Source organism: Hibiscus syriacus, unplaced genomic scaffold (genome assembly GCF_006381635.1).
Source record: "Hibiscus syriacus cultivar Baekdansim isolate YM2019G1 unplaced genomic scaffold, ASM638163v2 tig00110777_pilon, whole genome shotgun sequence".
Classification (NCBI taxonomy): domain Eukaryota; kingdom Viridiplantae; phylum Streptophyta; class Magnoliopsida; order Malvales; family Malvaceae; genus Hibiscus; species Hibiscus syriacus.
In genome coordinates, this window is record NW_024062858.1 from 2377784 (window position 1) to 2399217 (window position 21434).

A 21434-nucleotide genomic window follows, 5' to 3' on the forward strand; every position below is an offset into this window, starting at 1 on the left:
ATATATATATATATATGACGCCAAAACTAGTGTAGGTATGTACTTATCATGAAAAATAAAAAGGGTCAAAATTGCAAATATGTTTTTCCCTTGCGCCCCGGCGATTCGCGTGTCCAACGAAAAGGCAAAAATTCTATCATAGTGGCAGAAGAAGAAATTTAGGCCTAAAGGCTTCTCCACTCTTGCCAATCTGCTAGCTAGGTTTGGCTGTTATCATCATCTTGGATTCAACCTATCTCTTGCAGCCTGAAGCTGATGCTGCCAAGAAAGTGATGTGTGTGAGAAAACTCGACACCTGCAATTTGTAAAGAAAGAAAACAACAAACCAAAGGGAAAAATCTCATTTCAGTGACTAAGGTTCAGTTTACCTGAGTTGCATACGACGAGCTTAGAGCAAGAAACTTGACAAAGTCTTGCTTCTTTATTTCAAAATTGGACTTGGCGTCCTTCAGCAATGCAAGTGCCCTCTTCATATCCTCTTCCAACTTTTCTTTTTCACATCTCATCTCTTTAATCTTCTTCTCAGCTTCAGTGTGCTTCTGTGACATTTCTAATGTTGCAGAGGTTTTCAGGAATATCACATCTACCTCCTCCCTAATATCACAGAGAGAGAGACTCGACGGTAAATAATATGGATTGGGAATTTCAACAATCTAAAGCGCTTGCCATTCGTTGGTTATTAGGGGCGTCCCGGAAGCGTCCGGGACGAAATATGGCTTTCAAAACCCAAAAAATATGCATCACAAGCAAACTGTGAATCTATTCCCAAAAGTAGGTGAAGTGTGAGAGAGAAAAGCAAGTTTTTATACATATTGAATACAGTATATAGCGCTTGCCAGACGTTTCTTACCGACTGCCTAAAGAAAATACACCAGGGCATCTGATAATCCCACCATCTAGAGAGACTGCTCCTTCACTTATAAAAGGGAGAGCAAGAACCATTTCTCCCCTTGTTCGGTACACTTGAAGTCGGGAGAACAGATTGAAAAACAAAGTCTCTCTTAGGCCATTCCCAGTGGCAGTGACATTAAATAAGTTCGAGCTGTCCACGTGAATCATATTTACTGCAAAGCCAAGAAAGCCTGGAGGACACTCCCCATTTGGTAGTCTTGGCTTCAAAAGGTCAAGCCTCCGCTGGGGGTCATCAGCTATAAAATCACCGGAATAAGGTCTGCAGGGAGAAGGGGGACAAAGGAAATGAAACCGAGTACTATAATACCTTTAATAAGCCATAGCAATCAGAAACAATTATATGAGAATGATAGTCTGATACCTTAAACTTTCAAGAGAAATTACAAGAAATCGGCCATCTAAAGACCTCCCAATAGAAGCACCAAGCCCGTGCAGACCAGAAGTTTTGTCTATGCAGCTATCATAGTTGTATGTTTCCAAATCTTTAATGCATTCATAAGTTTTACAAACAAGTGCCAACATAGTCTGCACTCCTACGTACTCTGAGAGAAGCCTACATTTTAAAAAAGTATAAAGCCACGTATCAACTGCATATAAGCATTAACAATTGTTACAAAACCCTAATCAGATGCCCAATTGTTAACTTATTTGACAAACAGGTTAGGCTATTCACTAGAAATTCCTTATGATAGAATTCAGAACATGCATTCACCCACGCCATTTATAAAGACAACAAAATGATACTAAGCCTCCCAAACATAAGATTCAATTGAAATCTTCACCCTCGCCCCCTTCCACTTTTTTTTCCTGAAGAGGACTGTATGAATGGGCTATCCCCTATCCAGGGCAGGGGAAGGATAAAGCTATAACTTTCTTATACAAAAACATCAATCATTCCATACAATAGATGGATAATAAATTAAATGTTGCTGGACATGAATGATGAAAAGAAGATAAAGACGGTTCAAAACAGACCTACTAAGATTTTCATCATCTACTTTGCCAAGTGTAGCAACAGCACCCAGTATATCCTTTAACAAAGTCAGATGAGAAGCCTGAGATTCATGATGAGTTCTCAGCTCATACAAAATTCCTGCTGCTGACCTTTCATGCAGAAGTATCTGTTCAGTTGTTTCTTCCTCGCTTTGAAGGTGGGTTTGGTCCTTGTTTTCGATCTTAGGCACATTAGAAGAGTGATACTTACCAAGATTAACTGAGAAAAGATCAATAGATAGCTGGAGATATTGAAAATAAATATGCAATACTATAGGGTTATATCAAGAATCAGCACAAGACAATGTGGGCAAGGGGGACCTAAAATGCTAAGTCCATGTAGCACATGTCAATATAACTCAAAGCCATCCCATTAACATCTAATATTAGTTCGCCACATAATTTGCACCTATTACGACTGACATCAAAATTACACAACCATTAATAACATAGAGCTATGATTGGAGTGTGTTAAGTGCCGGATTAAGGCAACTAAACACATGATATAGCTATCATGATAAAGAAAATCTAACGGGAAGTGTGTAAATTTATTGTTTTGTACAAACAGTAAATAATTCATTCCAGTTATCATTGATAGCAACCTGCCCAATATTTAGGCATCTTTAATTCCTTCTCTAAACTCTGAAATGGAGCTCACATCATGCTTGCATTGACAATAAGTGAACTATACCCTGCATATCAAGTATAGAGTCATGTAGTTTGTTCTTCTGAATCTTTAGAAGTTTTATGCTCTCCTCATGCTGCTTGATTTTCATCCCCAACAATCGAAGATCTTCTTTATGTTTCTGCATAGATCAATGTTATTAAAAATCTACATTCGAAGGAGGCACAAACAAAAAAGTGGAATCAAAGAATTTTTACATATTTTTACAATCTCTAATGTAAAAGGTAACCATACGAGGATAGATTAGTGTTCTTTATAGTAAATAGATAGAAACACTGCGAAATAAAGTTCAAAACTGAAACAACCTCAGAACTCTCCATGATGGATTTGGCTTGAGAAAATCCTGTATTTTGCGTTTCATCCCTGGAATCCAAAGACGCTTCGTTCTGACTCTCTTGCATTGGAGTTACGGAATCAACAGCTGAGGGCTTGATTGACTCGAAGGCTATGAGGAGCAGGAGTAATTAGCTTGCGTATGAAAAAATCTTTTAGACAAACAAAACAAATAAAGCTTTAATATAAATGAAAATTGCCTAAAATTCAAACATTCAACATGGAAATAAAGTGCAACGAATTTGTATCCCACAAATTTTGTCAGTGAAAAACAACTAAAAGCAACGTTATTACGAGTATTTCACAGAGTCCTAAGTGAATACAATCCAGAATTCAATCATAGATAATGTTAACCCACCCAATTCATGAAACCGCAAACCTTCTCAATTAAAGATAACCTCCTACCAGGAAACACGGGGAATATCTTCTAGATTGTCCTTTGACAAAAAGAAAACTGTCATTTATTTATTTTTGAAGTGCATGCCTCTGAAATTGAAGCAGTAAAGCCCTGTTTAGCATTTACACATGCATGCATGACAGATTGAACACCAAACGCCCGTTAGATCCAAGGAAAAAAGAACACCAAACGAAAAGAACTTTTCGCTTTATAGTAATGGGGAATGCAAGAACTTGTACATGGAAAATTCAAAACTCCTTCTTCCCCCTTTCGAGGGGGAATTTTCTGAGTTACCAAACAGAGAATTGAGTTGAGTGATTGAGAAAGAATCGAGAGTGAGTGAACTCACCGGGTCGTTGGAGGGAAACATAGTTGAGTTTTGAGCCTTTGACTCGCCTCCTTCTACTTTAGAAATACAAGGCGAAGTGAAACTAGAGAGGAAGAAAAATCGAATTTCTTGACTAAAATATTTTAGTTGAATTAATTTTAACTCGTAATTTTATAAATTGATTTAACTTAAAAAAATATTTAATTTTTTTGAATTATAAAATAGAATTTTAAATTTTTAATAATTAGTTAGTTGATTTTTAAATTTGAGTCGATATTCAATTCTGTATAATATATATCACATATAAAAAAATGATATATATATATTGCATATGATTATAGAAAATCGTTTAAATTAAAGTATAATATTAACATAAGATTATAAATTTTTATAATTAAATTTAAATAAAAATTCGAACAACTCAACTCCATTTGACTTGGCTCAAATTTTATAAACATGACTCGACTCGAAAAAAATTCAAATAAAATTTGAGTTATAAAATAAAACTTATCAACTCGAATAATTTAATTTTTTTACTCAATTCAACTTATTTCGATCGAATACTTACTCCTAAATGATACTGTGAAAATAACGATTTAATTTGGAGTTATTTTAAATGAGATGAACCTAAAAGATGTTGATAAAAGATGGGTTTATATATTTATGTTGAATAGAGTGTAGACTAATTTCAAGGTTAGGTTTGGTATTAAATATGTATTTTTTAAAATTATAAACGTTTTATTTAATTAAAATATTATTATATTTTTTGATATTATTAAATCATCAATATATAAATATATTATTATATTAATAATTTATATTACAAATAACATTTAAACATAATAATACATTTATAAAATGAATAATATTAAAATATTAATTATAAATAATTTATTATATAAATTATAAAAATATATTAATATTTATGTTATATTAAGATTATATTTATCAACGCAATGGCACTACCATGCCATGCCCGCCAAATAAGCTTACAAGAGGGTTCATGCATGGCATTACCGATCACTACTACAACTACCTGTACCACCGATAACATGTTAGAGAAGACGGTCGAAATGGACGCGGTGACACCAATAGATTCAGGTTGTAATATAATAATATATTTGTATATTGTTGATTTAATAATATCCGCCATTTGTAATATAAATTATTAATATAATAATATATTTATATATTGTTGATTTAATAACATAAAAAAATATAATAACATTTTAATTAAATAAAACGTTTATAATTTTATTATATTACTTAGACAGCAACATGGAGCATATGTACCCCAGTGGAATGCATCAAGAAAGAAAGCCTCAGGTTGTGATTCCTCAAGTTCAGGTTGGGGACCAAAATCTACCAGGCCCAAGGAGCCCTGTCTTGTATAACAACGGTGCTCGTGTACCGTCTAGACGTCTCAGATGTTATAGTCCAGATGCCAATGTTGGCGAAGATGATTGGAGGTTGAGGATTGGAAGTCATGGATCGTGAATGATGCTCGTGTACCGTCTAGACGTATCGGAGGTTGTGGTCCAGACTCCGGACGCCAATGGTGGAGACGATTGGAGGTTGGGGAATAGCAGTCATGGATGGTGAATGATGACAGTGTTTGAGGACTCCCCGTTATAATTGTGAAATAAACTTTTCTTATGTTAATATATTGGTTTTTATTTCTCGACAGTCGATGATGTCATAAAACTGCCAACTCTTTAGGCTTCTTTATTATAATAGCTTCGGATATTACTCACTTATTCGTATATCATAACACAATAAGAGATAATATTTTAGATAATTATCAAAGACGCGTCTAATCATTTTTGTATTCATCTTGCGATCCACTTTATATAATATATTTTTGAATATTAGTTCAATAAATATTATTTATTTTTGTGAAAAAATTATAAAATACACGTCAATCTAAACTCTCACCGCATATATGATATTATTTCAATTGTCACCCTTAAAAAAAAAAATACAATCTTTAATTGATGAATACAAAAAATCATATTTACACCCATCCTATCATCCATAACGGCTCTAATTTTTATTCGTATAAATAATTCCCGTCCAGTTAGGCGTGAGGTGAAACGAATCCCCTGAAACTCATCCCACCGATATCCCTACTCTTTGACCAAACCTTCCCATTTTTTGAACGAATAACTTAATCCTTGGAATATAATTGATAAAATTTTCATCTGAATAGACCGGAGTTCATGTTGGGTAATACGTGTGCTGTAATTCTCCTACTGCTTGGGATGTGTTGCTAAAGGCAAAGACAAATCATAAAACGAATGAAACACTGCATGAAGTAAAAAAAATTGAATTTAGAGATTGCCGTGGTAATCGTGATCTTTGTCGTCATAATCGTCGTTGTCATTATCTTCATAGAGTGTATTTAGAATGTACCGTCATGATTTAGCATCTATTGAAGGGTTAAATATACATCTTTATTATCATCAGTCTGATTCAATTACATAAATTAGATTAAATCGAAAAGTAAATATATATATATATATATATATACACATTGTGTTTTCACAAAATTCAAATCACCTCACACATCAGATAACAAGTGAAGTACTTGGCATAAAACAAGTCTCCAGGGTGGAGATAACTAAGTAGAGGTTTCAATTTCTCAAGGCACAACTACCTACAAAGATCCCAAAATTGTATAGATGTTATCAATCAAAGATAGATGGAGATTCATCGAAGGGCTAATATGTGAAGTTACTATAGTGTAAGCGATCTATTTTTAGACTCATGCGAGGTCTAAGTGTACGTGCATTGAGATCAAGTGGATGATACAATGTCTCTTCAAGAGAAATATTTAGGAATGATTCGAGAACTGTGGGTCTCGTATCGTGCTCTTGATAAACAAATGAGATTAAACTATAATGTTCGTTAAGCCCCGCAATACTTTTCAATCCTAAAGTATTTTCGCCTTTGAGATCATATTGTTACTTGTGTACTAACCCATAGTTTTTCTATTTGCTCCGGTTGTTATGGGGATGGCTAGAGAGCTGAGAGAACACCCCTAATCAAGTATCGTGTGACTCATAATCGAATTAATCTAAACATAAATCATTAAAGGTAAAATTGACTTGTTTAAAAAAAAGTCTCTTTCAAATGCAGCACAAGAAATAACGACCGAGTTGACACGTTATGTTCATGACAAGTGTCGTCAAGTTCTCATATAATTTAAATATTTTCTTTCGTTCTTAAAAATTTATAAGTTCATCATCTAACATAAAATCTTGTGTTTGTCCATGCCGTAGCCATAATCATCTCTATATACAAGCATATTAGGGAAGGATGATGAGAAATTACTTGTCGTTGTCGATATCAAGCTCAGCGAATTTTTCTTAAGCAGTAGGTGTAGGAGGAGAGTTTTCAAAATCTGCATAACCTTTGTAAATGTCGTATGCATGGTATTTAAATTCATCGAAACTCGGTGTTCCATCGTCATCATCGTTCATACGTCTATTTAATCATGAAAAAAAAAGGATTAAACAAGATCAGATTGAAAAAAAACCAGATGAAAATTGTAAGATTTTTCAGGAAAACCAACTTGATCTTTTCCCTCAACAACCATTTCTGGATTTCTTCATTGTCGCTATCTTCAGGATGTAAGAAACTGCATTTCACCCCCCCAAAAAAAAAAGCATGCATGCATGATGTTGTTATTTTGAAATCACTATGAACACCCGAAAAAAATGGTAAAAATGAAAGAAGAAATTACTCTTTCCATTCGTTGAAATCAAGGCTCCCATTTGAATCCACGTCTGCATTCTTGAATTGCTGCATCCACCACCCAGCTTCACCATGTTCCATTGAGTTTTTATCTATTTCGAATCCACCAAAATGGGTTTCGTACACGATAAAGACCAAACGGGGTGATCAAAAAGGTTAATTTGATCGTCTATCCAATCGAATTAGTCAAAATTGAATTAATTATTTTTTTATAGTTAATCTAACCAAAATATTTTTGAAATTTATTAATCGAATCGAGTAAAATTAGGTTAATACGATAGATGGGGTTAAGATTTAATTGGGTATTGAAAGTTTAATGGGTCATAGTTGAAAAATACTTGAATCTATTTAGGATTTGAGCTTAAAATATAGGGTAAATTGTGTATTTAGTCACCCAACTATTCTCATGATTATGTTTTGGTCACACAACTATTTTTTTCAAAATCATTCTTAAAATTACATTTTGGTCACCCGTTGTTAAAAAATGAACGGTGAGATGTGTCATTAGTAATGACACGTTATCATTGAAAAAATGACATTTCACATGTTCTGTTTATTTTTTAACAGCGAGTGACCAAAACGTAACTTTAGATATGATTTCAAAAAAAATAGTTGTATCACCAAAACGGAACCGTGATAATAGTTGAGTGAGTAAATACGTAGTTTACCCTAAATATATATTAAATATTTAATATTTTTAGTTAATTTGGTTAATTAAATGATTTTGAATCGAATTAACCGATAATTGAACTTTTTAAAAAATAATTGTTAATCGATCCAATATATAATTAATTGACTGATTAACTAAACTAAATTTTGATTCAGTTGATTCATTTGATTAAAACCGTACAATGAACACCTCTAATTGACACCTCTAGGTTTTACGATGACCGGATGGTGGTAGCATAAAAACAATTGAGAAAAGGAGACGGTTATTACAGATAGACGAAGAGGGACAAATATACATAAAAGCACTCAAATTAGGAGGTCCCGACAAGTTGTTCTTCTTGTTCCTTGCAAATTTCGGACATCAATATATATATATATGTCGTGTTATTACATGATTTGGTGGTTGAGAGAGTGGATAAGTAAATAGAAAAAAAATTATGTTTTCAACCAAATTATCCATTCACTTGTATGCCATCAAAGAGCTAAACTACTATTGTTGAGTTAATCTATTGACGGAATTGGCAATAAAAATTTTGGTGGAAGCTTTTGCAAAAAATTGAAAGAAATTGCACAACGATTTAGAGTGGTTCGACTTTCTCAACCAAAGTCTACGTCTACTACCTTAGCTATCCACACTAAGGATTTTCCATAAATTCACTAATTTGTCTTTCTTTTGAGGACAAAGAGTAACCTTACAAACCCTCAAGAATTATACCCCAAATTCTTGAGAACACTCTCTCCTAAAGACAACAATACAAATTTGCAAACTTACAAGGAAATCCTCACAAGGTAGATTGTTTGCACAATTCTAGAACAAAGAAAAGAACACTAAAAATGAATACAATTGAGCACAATAAATGTTCTTGAAAGCAAGATGAATATTGAATGAAAAATAGGCTTGAAATGCTCAAACTTGAGGTTTGATGCTTTCTCTTGATTCTAGTTGCTTGATATTTCTTGTTGTTGATCAATGGCTTCTAAGCTTGCTTAAATACACCTTGAATCACTTCTAAACGTTGGGGATGATTAGAGAAGATAATATAGCCGTTTTAGTGTGAAAACAATTAATAAAACAGCTTGGAGCGTGGGGGGAATCGGTACCCCCTATGGGGAATCGGTTCCCTAAGTGTAAAATTCAAATATTTCGACCGTTACACAGGGGGGAATCAGTTCCCTCCGAGCATACTGAAATTCTCGGAGCCAAACCATTAAGGGGGAATCGGTTCCCTCTGAGCAATCTGGAATTTTTGGCTTTGAAATGGTTCGAAATACTTTGTAAAATTATTTTGAAATTGTTTTAAGATTAAAACTTAATTTTACACTTGAGTAAGGATTAAAAATGATTTTTGAAAGATTTAGAGTAATGTTTTGATATTCGAATAATTATATCGAATATACTTAGAAAACCTTATTGCACAATCTTAAAATTCATTTAACTTAATTTGTTATATCGAAATATCAAAATGTTTTCAACAACTATATACAAGCATCTCATTTCCTTAATCTCTTATCAATCTGTAGACACCTATTTTCGTCCTCATGTTATAATTATATAATGTATATATATATATATATATATATATATATATATATATATCATTACACATATTACATATCTTTTTTTGCAGGCCCAAACTCATTTACACGCCCAACAGAAGCCCGACAGTGATCCAACAAGTAGCACCCCAGGACCCAGCAACCCAAAACCCGGTCCATGACTCAAACCGGCACAAGCTTCCACCAAGTCGGGTAGGGTTTTAGAACCCTAAATCCTATTTTACTCCAACCACCTCTCACCCATCGTTCCAGCACCGCAAGGTCCTCACCCCCCCCATTTTTTCCGACGAACATGACTCCAAGGGCAACCAAAAAATAAGCCACAACCAAGCAAAGAGTTTAGGTTCATTAGGACTCTTTCAAACTAAAAATAGTATTTTATTTTCATTATAAAAACGCATGTAAATCACTCGAAAAGATACATGGGAAAGCACTAGAAATTGCACAAAAAAATACAGGGAAATACCCAAGAGATTGAAGCTTTTTTGTACGAGTTCGAAGTGAAATAAAAGGTGAAAATTTTTCCTTTCTCATTTTATGTTTGCATGTGTGTGTAGCCTTGTTTATCATCCTTATTTTGACTAAAAAAACCCCAAAAAAAGGACTCCCCGATGCTTATTTTTGAAAAATATTTTGATTTTTGAGAAGAGGGTAAAAAATCTTTCGGGTTTTTTTTTTAAATTGCGAGGTGGCTACTGGCCAGAACTGGGTTTTCAAACACCCAGGCGACCCATATTCATCCACATGATGAACAAAAGAGAAAAAGTAAAAATGTGAGGGGTTGTGTTTTGAAAGGGATGAAAAATAAAGGGGTGTCTGATCTTTAGCTTATATATTGGACTTGTGGACGCCACCGACTTGACCCATAGCCCACGTGACCCCGCGTGTTTTTGTTAAGGGGGATAATTATGTTTTCAGTTCCCATTTGTTTTAAAAAGCTCATTTAACGTCCCTAAATTGGATTTTTACATTGATTTTCCTTTTATTTGGCCACCTGATTGATTTTTTTATTTTAATTTAGTCTTCTCTTATTCAATTTGCATTTTAATTATTTTTTATGTATTTATTTATTTAATCTAACATTATATATATATATATATATATATTTTATTTTATTTGTTTTATTTTATTTTATTTATTTTTTTACCTAACATTTTTGTATATATTTTTTATTTTTTATCATTATTTTTCCCTTTTTTATTTAAATACTTATATATTTTTTTAGTTTTTTTATTTCTATTCTTTTTTACTATTTATTTATTTATTTTTATTTTATTTTTTTACTTATTAAATACTATATATATATATTATCTAACCTTCATTATTACTTATTTGCTAGATTCCCACTTTAATTTCTTTATTTCCTCTCTCTACCCGAATTCTTCTCCTTTTCCTGATGAAATGATGGTAGTTGGTTAGGTTAGGTGGGGAGTGTTGAATTAGGTGTTTTTTTTCATTTTCTTTTATTATCATTACTATTATTTTATCTAACACACACACACACACACACACACACACACACATATATATATATATATATATATATATATTATTTTTGTTTCTGTTTTTTTCTCTTTATTTTATTTGATTTGTTTCCTTAATTTAGTTAACTTATTTGGTTTTTTTACCTTTTTTATTTTGTATTTTTTTATTTAGGGACATTTTTTAGTTTTTTTGGATAATTCTTTTTTATTACCCAAAATTGCAGAACTGCTACAAAAAATCAGAGTTCTGATTACAAAGATTGCCTTACATACAAAAATAATTGGCAATAAAATAATACCCCAATTGTTACAAAGAGTAATATTAACACTATCTAATCTATTTAGATTTCTACCCCTTAATTGCAAACCAACTATTTCCTTAATGGCCTTTAACAAATCTTCAAAATTCCTGGATTGTTCTTGGAAAATCCTTTTGTTTCTTTCCTCCCATAGGATGTAAATTAGAGCGTTGGAAGCAATCTTCAATATAGAAGTGAGAAGTGATTTACATTTCCAAAACGTAGAGGCCCAAGCTAAAAAGTCATTCCATGACAAAAGGTGAACACGCAAGCCATTCAAGCCATTTAGGGAGAAGACTATTGTCCACAAAGAAGCAGCAGTATAGCATTCGAAGAACAAATTGTTCCTAGTTTCCAAAATAGCACCACAGAAGATACATTTTCAATCTGTGATAAGTATCATTTGGTGTAACCTTTCTTTGGTAGAGAGCCTATCAAGGAAAGTCATCCAAGCAATTAAACTATGCTTGGGGATGTGGAGAGGAAACCATAAGAACTTTTTCCATGAAGCTTTGGGATTCTTCACTCTAAGTTCATTCCAGATTTCTTTAATTTTCTTCATTCCAGATAACATAATAGGAAGGGGCTTCGGTTCTCATCTTTAAGAGTTGTCTTAAGCTCCAGCTCATGGAAGGTTTAATTTCAGCATTCTAGAAGTCAGTAACATTGAAAACATAGCTTTGAAGCCAAGCCACCCACAAGGATCCTTCGCCTGCCAGTATGTTTTTTATGAGAAGCATCATGCTTGCTTTGTTCAGGTCTTTATGTCTTTAAGGCCGAGTCCTCCTTCATTTTTAGGTGGACATATTTTTTTCCAACTCACTCTTGCTCCAGCTAGTGATTTGTCAGCCTCTTTCCAAAAAATCTTGAACAGAGCTGTTGAAAACATTTTTGTGTTTCGATATAACAAATTAGTTTAAATAAATTTTAAGATTTTACAAATGATGTTCTAAGTATATTCGATTCAATTAATCGAATATCAAATTATTACTCCAAGTCTTTTAAGATCAATTTCAAACCTTACTAAATGTGTAAAATTGTGTTTTATACTTAATATATTTTTGAAACAATTTTCACAAAGTATTTTGAACCAAAATCAAGCCTAAAATCAATTTTTCAGAGTGATGCACCAATCCATGCATCGATGCACCATGAATTAAATTGAACATCGAATGCATTTCATGCATCGATGCACATACCATGCACCGATGCACTGAGGATTTTATGAAAACATCGAATGCATTTGATGCATCGATGCACCAGCCATGCATCGATGCACTCTGGCTATTTTGAAACATCGAATGCACTTGATGCATCGATGCACTCTTAGTGCACCGATGCACCGAGAGTCCAACGGTCAAAATATTTGAATTTTACACTGATGCACCTAGGGTATGCATCGATGCACTGACGCTCCCAACTGCTTTAATTAATTGTTTTCACACTTAAACGACTCTATTGACTCCACTAACCATCCCCAACGTTCATAATCATTTGAAGGTGTATTTAAACAAGCTTAGAAGCCATTGATCAACAACAAGAAACAACAAGCAACTAGAATCAAGAGAGAATCAAAGAGAAAGCATCAAACCTCAAGTTTGAGCATTTTAATCCTATTTTTCATTTAATATTCATTTTGCTTTCAAGAACACTACTTGTACTCAATTGTATTCATTCTTGAGTGTTCTTTTCTTTGTTCTAAAATTGTGCAAACAATTTACCTTGTGAGGATTTCCTTATAAGTTTGCAAATTTATAATATTCTCTTTGAGAAAGAGTGTTCTCAAGAATTAGGGTATATTCTTGAGGGTGTTGTAAGGTTATCTCTTTGGCCTCAAAAGAAAGAACAAATTAGTGAATTTATTGGAAAATCCTTAGTGTTGATAGCTAAGGTAGTGGACGTAGACTTTGGTTGAGAAAGTCGAAGCACTCTAAATCGCTGTGCAAATCTTTTCAATTTTCTGCAAAAACTTCCACCGAAATTTTTAATTGCCAATTCACCCTCTCTTGGTCGATTCCGTCGATCAATTAACTCAATAATTGGTATCAGAGCCTCACTCATTTGAAGGTTTAATCGCCTATTGAGTCGATTGGGAAGAGTTACATTGATAATCAAGTCATCAATGGCCTCTACTTCAAACGTCAACTCTGGTCTCGATTCGATGCCCGTCAAAAAGCCTCATTTCTTCAATGGAGCTAACTATGCCTATTGAAATAATAGGATGATGTATTTCATTCAAGCAAGTGACATGGAGCATGGAATGTTGTAGAAGATAGATATATCAAACCTCTCACTCATCCAAGATTGTGAAGTGAATGAGAGACAAGAATGTTCCAGCTCAACTCCAAAGCCATCCATATCATATTTTGTGCTCTTGGACCATATGAATATGGAATAGTTTCATCTTGTACAACCGCCAAAGAAATATGGGATAAACTACAAGTCACTCATGAAGGCACCGACGAGGTAAAAGAATCTAAAATAAGTCTTTAACACATAGCTATGAAAATTTCAGGATGAAACCAAATGAAGATATCAAGCTATGACGGATAGATTCTCAACGATTTTCAATAGTCTCAAATCATATAGAGAGATCATTCCAAATGAGAAGCTTATGAGGAAGTTAGTTTACTCACTTCCAAAATCATGGCAATCCAAGAAGACGACAATCATCGAAGCTAAGAACCTAAAATCCTTAACTCTTGAAGAGCTAATCAGTTCCCTCCTCACTCATGAAATGATGCTTGAAGATGAGGTAGACCTCAATAAGATTGAAAAGACACCAAAGGAGAAGGGGAAGAAGAAAAACATTGGAGTTGCTCTCAAATCCACAAAAGATGAGAGTGATTCGGATGAAGATGACGATGACGAGGAGATGTCATTGTTTTCCAAACGGTTCAGAAAAATGATGAGACCTTACCGAGGAAGAAAATCCAAACGAAATGAAGGCCTAAAAAATGAACCAAAAGATAAAGACCCAATCATTTGCTATGAATGCAAAAAGTCGGGGCATGTCAAATATGATTGCCCACAATTGAAGAGAAATGGTCAATCAAAGAATAAACACAAGGCTCATGTGGCTACATGGAGTGATGAAGAAGGTTCCGATGAAGAGGAACAAGAAGTAGCAAACTTGTGTTTGATGGTATTCGATGAAGATTCTAAGGTAACCTCTAACTCATCTGAATTAGATGATTTGTCGTATGATGAGTTATTAGAGGAATATAATGGGTTGGCTTCGGATTATGAGAAATTGTTTTTAAAATATAAAAATGATATTTCAAAATTGAAAAATGAAAATAAACTCATATCCAAGACCAACAATGATCTTGAAAGTAAAATCAAATATTTGCAAATCAAACTAGAAGAGTTTGAAAAGAAAATTTGGATTTGCAAAATTTACTTTCAAAGGTTAATGATGATTAAAAGAAAATTGATGATCTTAAAGCTTCTTTTGATAAAGTTGGAACAAAACGTTTTGAAAAATGAGAAAATTCAAAAACCAACTTTGTTAGAAAAAGTTTTAAAAACTACAATCATAGAGGTCCCTGAAGAACCTCTAATGGAAAAATCATTAGAAGTATGTGGGTTCCTAAAGAACTCATTACTACTAAAGATAAAGATATCCTACACAAATGGATACCTAATGGGACTAGGATTTTGGAAACTAATGAATATGGACCCAAAAGAATTTGGGTACCAAAAATAAAAAATTAATCTATGTTTGTAGGAAAATGAGCATTTCTACAAGGCACGAGAAACAAATTCAAATTCATGGTACCTTGATAGTGGATGCTCGAGACACATGACCGGTGACAAAAGCCAGTTCATTGAGCTTAACACCAAAAATGGAGGAGAAGTGACTTTTGGTGATGATTCAAAATGTCACATTGAAGGTATATGTACTATAGGTAATACCTCTTCCATACAAATTAAGAATATTTTATATGTGAATGGATTAAAGCATAATATTTTGAGTATTAGTCAATTTTGTGATAAAGGTGTCATGTTTGAAACTAATGGTTGTAAAGTTATTGACATTACATCTAATCGGATTATGCTTGTTGGTCATAGAATAAGAAACATTTACATGGTGCATTTAGATTCTATTAATGTGACTAATTTATGCCTAGTTGCAAAAGATGAGCATGATAGTTGGTTATGGCATAGGAGACTAGGACATGCTAGCATGAGTGTTTTGCAACGGTTAATTCAAGGAGACTTAGCAAGAGGGCTGCCTAAACTAAAATTTGATAATGATAAAATCTGTGTTGTTTGTGCTAAAGGAAAACAAAAGCGAGTTTCTTTTAAATCCATTAATGACGTATCAACTAGTAGAGTATTACAATTGATCCATTTAGATCTTTTTGGACCATTTAGAACTACTAGCTTGGGTGGAAAACAATATGCATTTGTCTTGGTAGATGACTATTCTAGATATACTTGGGTTTATTTTTAAGTACTAAAGATGAATTAGAAAAATTCATCACGTTTTCAAAAGTAATCCAAAACGAAAAAGGTTATTCTATAACTAGTGTTAGGAGTGATCATGGAACTGAATTTGAAAATCTTGGATTTACTGATTTTTGTAATTCTAATGGTATTAGCCATAATTTTTCAGCACCTAGAACCCCTCAACAAAATGGAGTTGTTGAGAGGAAAAATCGAACTTTAGAAGAAATGGTTAGAACTATGCTTTGTGAAAACAATTTGCCAAAATATTTTTGGACGGAAGCCACAAATACCGCTTGTTATGTTATAAATCGAGTAATGATTAGGCCTATTTTAAAGAAAACTCTATATGACTTTTCAAAAATAAAAAGCTAACATTAGCTATTTTCATCTTTTTGGATGTAAGTGTTTTATTTTAAACAACGGTAAAGACAATCTTGGCAAATTTGATGCTAAAAGTGATGAAGGAACTTATCGGGTATTTAATAAAAGAACTTTGGTGGTAGAAGAGTCTATACATGTTGTTTTCGATGATAATCTCCTTCTGAGGAAGGATTCTTGTGTGAATGATGATGTAGGTGTTATAAATACAAATAACGTTAGACATGATGTTGGAGAACCATCATCAAAGGAAGAAACGAAAAATGAGGAAACTCATGATCCTCTCGAGAATCCAACCATTGAATAAAAGGAAGTCTCTTACCCAAGGGAATACAACTATGTCAAGGATGGTGAGATTATAGGTGATTCATCCAAAGGGGTGACAACTCGATCCTCTCTTAGAAATATTTGTAATTATGTGGCATTTATTTCATGCATAGAGCCTAAGAATATTAAAGAAGCATTGAAAGATGAACATTGTATTATGGCTATGCAAGAAGAGTTAAATCAATTTGAGAGGAGTAAAGTATGGACATTAGTTGAAAGGCCTAGTAATAAATCTACTGTAGGTACTAGATGGGTATTTAGGAATAAGCTTGATGAGAGTGGTAATATAGTGAGAAACAAGGCTATACTTGTTGCTCAAGGCTATACTCAAGAAGAAGGCATATATTATGATGAAACATACGCTCCCGTAGCTAGGATGGAAGCAATTAGAATGTTATTAGCATTTGTATGTTTTCATGAATTTAAATTATATCAAATGGATGTTAAAAGTTCATTTTTAAATGGTTTTATAAAAGAAGAAGTGTATGTGGAACAACCTCCAGGTTTTGAAGATTCAAAATTTCGGACTATGTTCTTAAATTGACAAAAGCGATTTATGGTTTAAAACAAGCTCCTAGAGCTTGGTATGAAAGATTGTCAAATTTTTTAATTGAAAAAGGTTTTTCAAAAGGGAATGTTGACACTACATTGTTTTTAAAGCATAAAGGTAAAAATTTATTAGTAGTTCAAATTTATGTTGATGATATAATATTTGGTTCTACTAATGATGTTCTTTGCTAAGAATTTTCTAAGCTAATGCAAAGTGAATTTGAGATGAGCATGATGAGGGAGCTCTCATTTTTCTTGGGACTCCAAATCAAGCAAAAAAAATGACATCTTCATCAATCAAGCTAAATATGTCAAAGATATGCTCAAGAAGTTTCGACTGGAAAATGGGAAACCTCATGACACTCCAATGAGCTCATCAACAAAGTTTGACTTAGATGAAGGAAGTAAATGTGTGGATGTTAAATTTTATAGGTCAATGATTGGTTCTTTGCTTTATCTAACTGCAAGTAGACCGGATATTATGTTTAGTGTTTGCCTATGTGTTAGATTTCAATCATGCCCTAAGGAATCACATTTACTAGTTGTTAAGAGGATCTTTAGATACCTTAAGGACACTCTAGTTTAGGACTTTGGTATCCTAGAGACTCTAGCTTTAGCTTGCATGCCTTCTCCGATGCGGATTATGGAGGATGCAAATTAGATAGGAAAAGCACCTCCGGTATTTGCCAATTCCTTGGAAATATACTGATTTCTTGGTTTTCAAAGAAACAAAATTTTGTTGCATTATCTACCACTGAAGCAGAATACATTTCAGCCGGTGGTTGTTGTGCACAAGTTTTATGGATGAAATAACAACTTTTTGATTATGGAATTGAAGTAAGTACTATTCCTATCAAGTGTGACAATACTAATGCTATTTGTCTCACTAAAAATCACATCCAACACTCTAGAACTAAGCACATTGAAATAGGATATCACTTCATTAGAGACCATGTCACTAAGAAAAATATAGTTCTAGAATTTGTTGATACTTTGCATCAATTAGCGGATATCTTTACAAAACCTTTAGACAATGAAAGATTTTGGACACTTAGGATAGAATTAGGTTTAACTGACCTATATTCACTTTGTGTTTAAAATAATTTTAGCACTTTTAAGAATAAATGAAAATTGCTTATAATAGTTGCATTCATTGCTATTAGTTAGGGGGAGTTTATGTTATTTGGTGAAAATTAATTTTATGTTCAAATGTTGTTTAAAGAGTAATTTCATTGATTGAACATGATTAATTTTCAATATATGAGTTGCCAATACCACTAGAGCTAATTAATTTAGCATTTTAAGTATTTAAAATGGATTTTTGATATTTTTGTGCTTCATGCATCAATACACTTAACAGTGCATCGATGCATCCCTTTGAATGTGCATCAATTCATCATGTTGATGCACGCCTTGAATGTGCATCGATGCACAGGGTCATGCATCGATGCATCCATCGGGTTTTAGGTATTAAAACCCTATTTTCTCATTCTTTCAAATATCTAAACCTCAAAACACCCCGCCATTCATCCCTCTTTCACTCAAAAATCTCCTTTTGCTTAAAATCAACGAAATATTGTTAGAATCTTCGAGTTTTTCAACTCCTAATCCTGCATTTATCATCAAATCATGCAAAACAACATCACATTCCTCTCAAATCCGAAAATTTCAAGGTAATATTTCAAAAACCCTATTTTATTAATTTTTGATCTTAGGACTAGTTTTAATTAGTTCTAGGATGAACATTATATCGGCATTGATAGTTTGATGATTACAAACTAGTTTTTACAACTAATTTAATAAAAAACTCACAAATTTTCAATGAATTTGTGAATTTTCGAAATAAAAAAAATCAAAAATCTAAATTTAATTTATAAATTTGATGTTTTTGATTTAATTATATTGATTTCATGAAAAACTATACATATTATTTACAAATATTATTTTCAAATAGTTTTTCAAAATATTGCCCATTAGGATTCGGTTTAGAAACCTTGAATTATTGAGGACTCAATTGAGTTTTGGGATTGATTATTGTGCATACATGTGTTTCATATTGCAGGTTACATTCCTAAACTATGTCTAATCCCAAACGCCCTAGAACTTCATCGAGCCGTTCTCGTTCAAACCAACCTCCAAATCCCATTCCTCCTCATCCTATTAGTCTTATAGGACTTTGTTTCAACATGCCTGAACGTTGTAGAGATGACCTGTACCATTGGTATATGGAGTCTTTCCAATCCTATAAATTCAGGAAGAGCGTATTCCTTCTCTTCAAGCCATAATTGACATTGATTTTGAATACCTCCCAATTCTTAAAACTTGGAAGTTTGATAAATTGTTTCATCTCAAACCTGTCATTTTTCATCAGTTAGTCCGCATTTTCTATTCTAATGCGGTGTGCATTCAAAATGATAATCAATGTGGGACTATTGCTATTAGATCCTATGTCTTAGGCCAATATATTAATATTGACCCCTCGACTATAGCCTCACGTTTTGGGTTAGATGATGATGGGTCATATAATGAAAATGAAAATGTGAATTATCCCTATATTCCAAACGCTAGTGTTAGTACCTTCGTTCTTATCACGATCGTTTTCTTCATTTGATAATCTCGTGGTGGTTTCGACCATCCGCTGGTAGGTACTCCACTCTTCGTGCTAGGGATTTATGGTGGATGTATTGTATTAAGAACAAAATCAAAATAAATCTATCCCACATTATTTTTAGCCAACTAGTAGATATCATAAATATTGTTCCTTCAAAACATATAAAAACATTAGTTTATGGATGTCTTCTTAGTAACCTCTTTATCAAACTTGGTCTAGACGTCTCTCTTGATAATCCATTCCTCTCCAAAACCCAATCAATCTAACCTCGTTAAAGAAGGCTGAGTGGAAACAAGACGAGGAAACCGGTCAATGGGTTTTAGACCCGGAAAGCAAACTCCGGGAGCTAGCTTTTCACGAGCTGTTCCTAGCTTTTCTCGTGCTCCTCCTCCTCCTACGGCACCGACTGCTGACGATGATCCTGAGTTTCATCAACTTATGCAAGATATAACGATCACGTTCCAGACGATGAGCCTGCACCGAACCGGCACGACAAGAAGATCAAATGCCACCATATTTTCGATCTTTCTTGGAGTCATTTGATATGAGGTTTGCCTCCATGGAGTCTTAGATTACTGAGTTTTAGCGGGAGATGCGTGAACGTATGGACACACTCACTCTTGAAGTTCGAGCTCATTATCTTCCTCCTCCCGACCCTCCTATGGATTTGACCTTTTTCATGGAGTTGTTTGTTTTGGATTTTTAATGTTTGAATTTGTTATGGTTTGGATGATTAGATTTTGAACTTAATTTATATATATATTTGGTTTGGTTGAATTTTCTTATTTTTTGCATCATTAGATATATATGATCAATTATGCCATCTCACATTTATTTATGAATATTGTTTATGGAACTAATGGCTAATCTCTCTTTTGATTATGATCTTAGCAGCTTAAGCTATATATATATATATTTAATCAATTGGCTATGTTTTTCAAAACCTTGTTTAAATCGATTTTTAAATCTTTTTGATTTAACAAAAATAGGGAGAAATGTTAAGTGTTAAAATGTTTTAAAAGGGATAAGTGTTATAGTAAGGGGAGTAATTTTTATTTTTCAAAATTGATTTCAAATTTTTAGAAAATCTTAAAATAACACAAATGTTTTGTTATATCAAAAAGGGGGAGATTGTTGAAAACATTTTTGTGTTTCGATATAACAAACTAGTTTAAATAAATTTTAAGATTTTACAAATGATTTTCTAAGTATATTCGATTCAATTAATCGAATATCAAATTATTACTCCAATTCTTTTAAGATCAATTTCAAACCTTACTAAATGTGTAAAATTGTGTTTTATACTTAATATATTTTTGAAACAATTTTCACAAAGTATTTTGAACCAAAATCAAGCCTAAAATCAATTTTTCAGAGTGATGCACCGATGCACCAATCCATGCATCGATGCACCATGAATTAAATTGAACATCGAATGCATTTCATGCATCGATGCACATACCATGCACCGATGCACTGAGGATTTTATGAAAACATCGAATGCATTTGATGCATCGATGCACTAGCCATGCATCGATGCACTCTGGCTATTTTGAAACATCGAATGCACTCTTAGTGCACCGATGCACTGAGAGTCCAACGGTCAAAATATTTGAATTTTACACTGATGCACCTAGGGTATGCATCGATGCACTGACGCTCCCAACTGCTTTAATTAATTATTTTCACACTTAAACGACT

The 21434-nt window shown here is 33.2% G+C and overlaps 1 protein-coding gene and 1 pseudogene across 1 annotated transcript; both read right to left on the minus strand.

Moving 5' to 3' along the window:
* Positions 1-37: 37 nt before the first annotated feature.
* Positions 38-4801, minus strand: LOC120140022 (protein DEFECTIVE IN MERISTEM SILENCING 3-like). Its single transcript, XM_039155088.1, has 8 exons — positions 4666-4801; positions 2896-3035; positions 2597-2711; positions 1888-2125; positions 1274-1465; positions 851-1171; positions 369-594; positions 38-258 (listed from the first exon to the last, which is right to left on the minus strand). The coding sequence occupies exons 1-8, from the start codon at positions 4799-4801 to the stop codon at positions 217-219; spliced, it is 1410 nt and encodes a 469-aa protein (XP_039011019.1). The 3' UTR covers positions 38-216.
* A 1177-nt stretch (positions 4802-5978) lies between these two features.
* Positions 5979-7485, minus strand: LOC120140023 (annotated as a pseudogene).
* Positions 7486-21434: the final 13949 nt, after the last annotated feature.